The sequence below is a fragment of the Galendromus occidentalis genome, unplaced genomic scaffold (genome assembly GCF_000255335.2).
Source record: "Galendromus occidentalis unplaced genomic scaffold, Mocc_1.1 scf7180000077442, whole genome shotgun sequence".
NCBI lineage: Eukaryota > Metazoa > Arthropoda > Arachnida > Mesostigmata > Phytoseiidae > Galendromus > Galendromus occidentalis.
The window spans coordinates 965988-968297 of NW_003805430.1; the positions used below are offsets into that span (position 1 = coordinate 965988).

General features: G+C 50.6%; 1 protein-coding gene across 1 annotated transcript; it reads right to left on the reverse strand.

The window, feature by feature from the left end:
• Window positions 1–515: 515 nt before the first annotated feature.
• On the reverse strand, window positions 516–2310 carry LOC114828229 (synaptotagmin-17-like). Its single transcript, XM_029111481.1, has 6 exons — window positions 2199–2310; window positions 1866–2082; window positions 1341–1539; window positions 1087–1245; window positions 877–1011; window positions 516–764 (listed from the first exon to the last, which is right to left on the reverse strand). Exons 1-6 carry the CDS (start codon window positions 2308–2310, stop codon window positions 516–518), a joined length of 1071 nt encoding a protein of 356 aa, XP_028967314.1.

A 2310-nucleotide genomic window follows, 5' to 3' on the forward strand; every position in this document is an offset into this window, starting at 1 on the left:
CCTCCGACCACGGTCGCATGAAGTATCCTGCATGCATTAGAGCTCAGAAAAATCATTCCAATCCGATAAAATTAATAAAAGTCTGAGCAGCCGAGCAGGGGCTCGCGGAACCCCAGGGTTCCGCGGAACCCAGGTTGAGAACCGCTGTCTTAGAGAGTATCAGACACGTCCCGCTCCGCTTTTGAACTTGTAATCGAATAAAAATGCCGATTAGCTGGATGATTCTGATAGACTCGACCCACGATCCCGATGTAATATTTTCACGTGGAAGTCCGCGATGATCCCAGACTGCCTCACTAGTTCTCCATCATTCGTGAGGAACCAAGATCACGACACTATACACCCTTCGAGACCTTGAGACGGGGACGTCTCCCGCTTCCCGACAGGTATCCGATCGCTTTAGAAACAGAGGATTGGACCTGACGGGAAGCGGTCCCACGAATAACCTGTATCATCCAAAAACCTCTACCTCAAAGGTAAAAAGTTTATTCCGTAGCCTCTATATACCTATGAACTCACGGCAGCGGATAAATGTATCGCCACTGTACAACAGCTTTCTTCAACATCAACATTTCACCCCATTGAGTCAGCCTGCCATCGGAGAAGGTGCACCAAGGACCTGCTATGCAGAATCCCGCTTGTTTCCTCTGGCGACCGACTAGGGTCAACAGCACTGACGAAGATGGGACGAACTGTTCTGGGAGAATGAACTTGAAAGACTGATTGTAGATGGGGCCATTTCCTTTGATGCGTCCTTTCTTCACCTGTGATAATTTCAGATTCGTCCATCGGTGACTAGGCTCGTTCTCCTTGCTCGATGAACCCTCGGAGTTCGTAAAGACCGAGGATCCGATCCTCTATCATTGTTCCACAAACCTTTTCTCCATTGCACCGTAAAACGATTTTTATAGATGCTTCTTGTAGGCCTTTGGTCTTGATCACAGCAACCGTCAGTTGCGAGAGGTCTTCATAATGCAGGGATAGCAGCAATTGGCCCAGGGGCGTCGACACCTAATTCGGACCAGAAAAGTCTCAAAAAGAGGAGGGGCAGGCATTCTAGACCTCCTTCGAGGGAATATAGCTTACCAAGGACTGGGTGAGCTTCACTGTATGTCCTCGCTCCTCTCCGGAGTCTTGGTCTTCCGTGCCGTTCAATTGAGTCCGTTCGAGGGTGACTTCGCAGTGTCCAACGATGTCGACTCGATTCAGGGGTTTCTCTCGGTCGCTCTCCTCAAAAACTGTTATCTATCCAAAGGAGAAGGAGAAATCTTGGACGGTTGAAAGCCCGCTAAAACTTACAGGTGCGATTCAGTTGATTCTTAGCACAACTCACTAATCACCTGAACCGTATCGCCCTCGGATCCCAGGAATGTGAGCTCCTCGTTGAGCTGCACTTTCGTGTCTCTTTCGTTGCCTCTGACCGCTCGACATTTTTTCGCGCATTTCCGAACGCAGACTCGAGCTGCCGTCCAATACGCTCGAGTTCGTTGAGGTCCTTTTGCCGGGAGTCCCCTCAAATCGCATAATTGTACGGTGACTCTGCAAACGCAAGAGCCTGAGACGCTCGACAGATGGAAGTAGGTCATCGAGCACACGCGAGAACACGATAATGTCAAGGCCAGCGTCGGAGCGAAAACTGCAAGTTTGAGCACCAGACAGCTAGATGTTTGGAAGTGGACCATGTTTGAGCTGACGGCTTGGGCCATAGTTCTCAGTCGACTCCGCGGAATCCCTCGGCTCCGGCATTCCGAATCGATGCCAATGTCGGGTTCCGCAAGGGGAACAACCAGCCGAAAGTTAGAGCATAATATGAAGTCTGTGAAATTAGGATCAAGCTTGATGGAGTACAACGCGCCCTTACTCACTTCTTTAAACAAAGTTTCGTAGTGAAATGAATTATTCCGAACGAAGAGTCCAAGTCTTCCCGCTTCACCCGGTCTTCGAGGGATGGCGGTCCGAAAAGAGTATAATCATCACTGCTTTCGAGAGTATCGTCATAGAGCTGCGGCTGAATGTACGTCGACGACGTTGTGGATGCCGATCGGGAACGGCACGATCCATCGTCAGAGATTTCATCAAAACCTGAGTTCGACCGAGCCTGATAATCGACATCGTGTTTCCCGGCGAATCGGTCCCCTCGAAAAGAAAGCTGGTCCGCTCCGGTGAGAGCTGCGGTCATATCACAATCCGAGACTCACCCTGATAGTCAGACCTTCTTCTTGGCGGAATGTGGAAAGCGGACATGCTCACTGTCTCTTCGTCCGACACCGCATCCCCCCGCAGGCACGGACAGCATCCACGGAGCCGCAT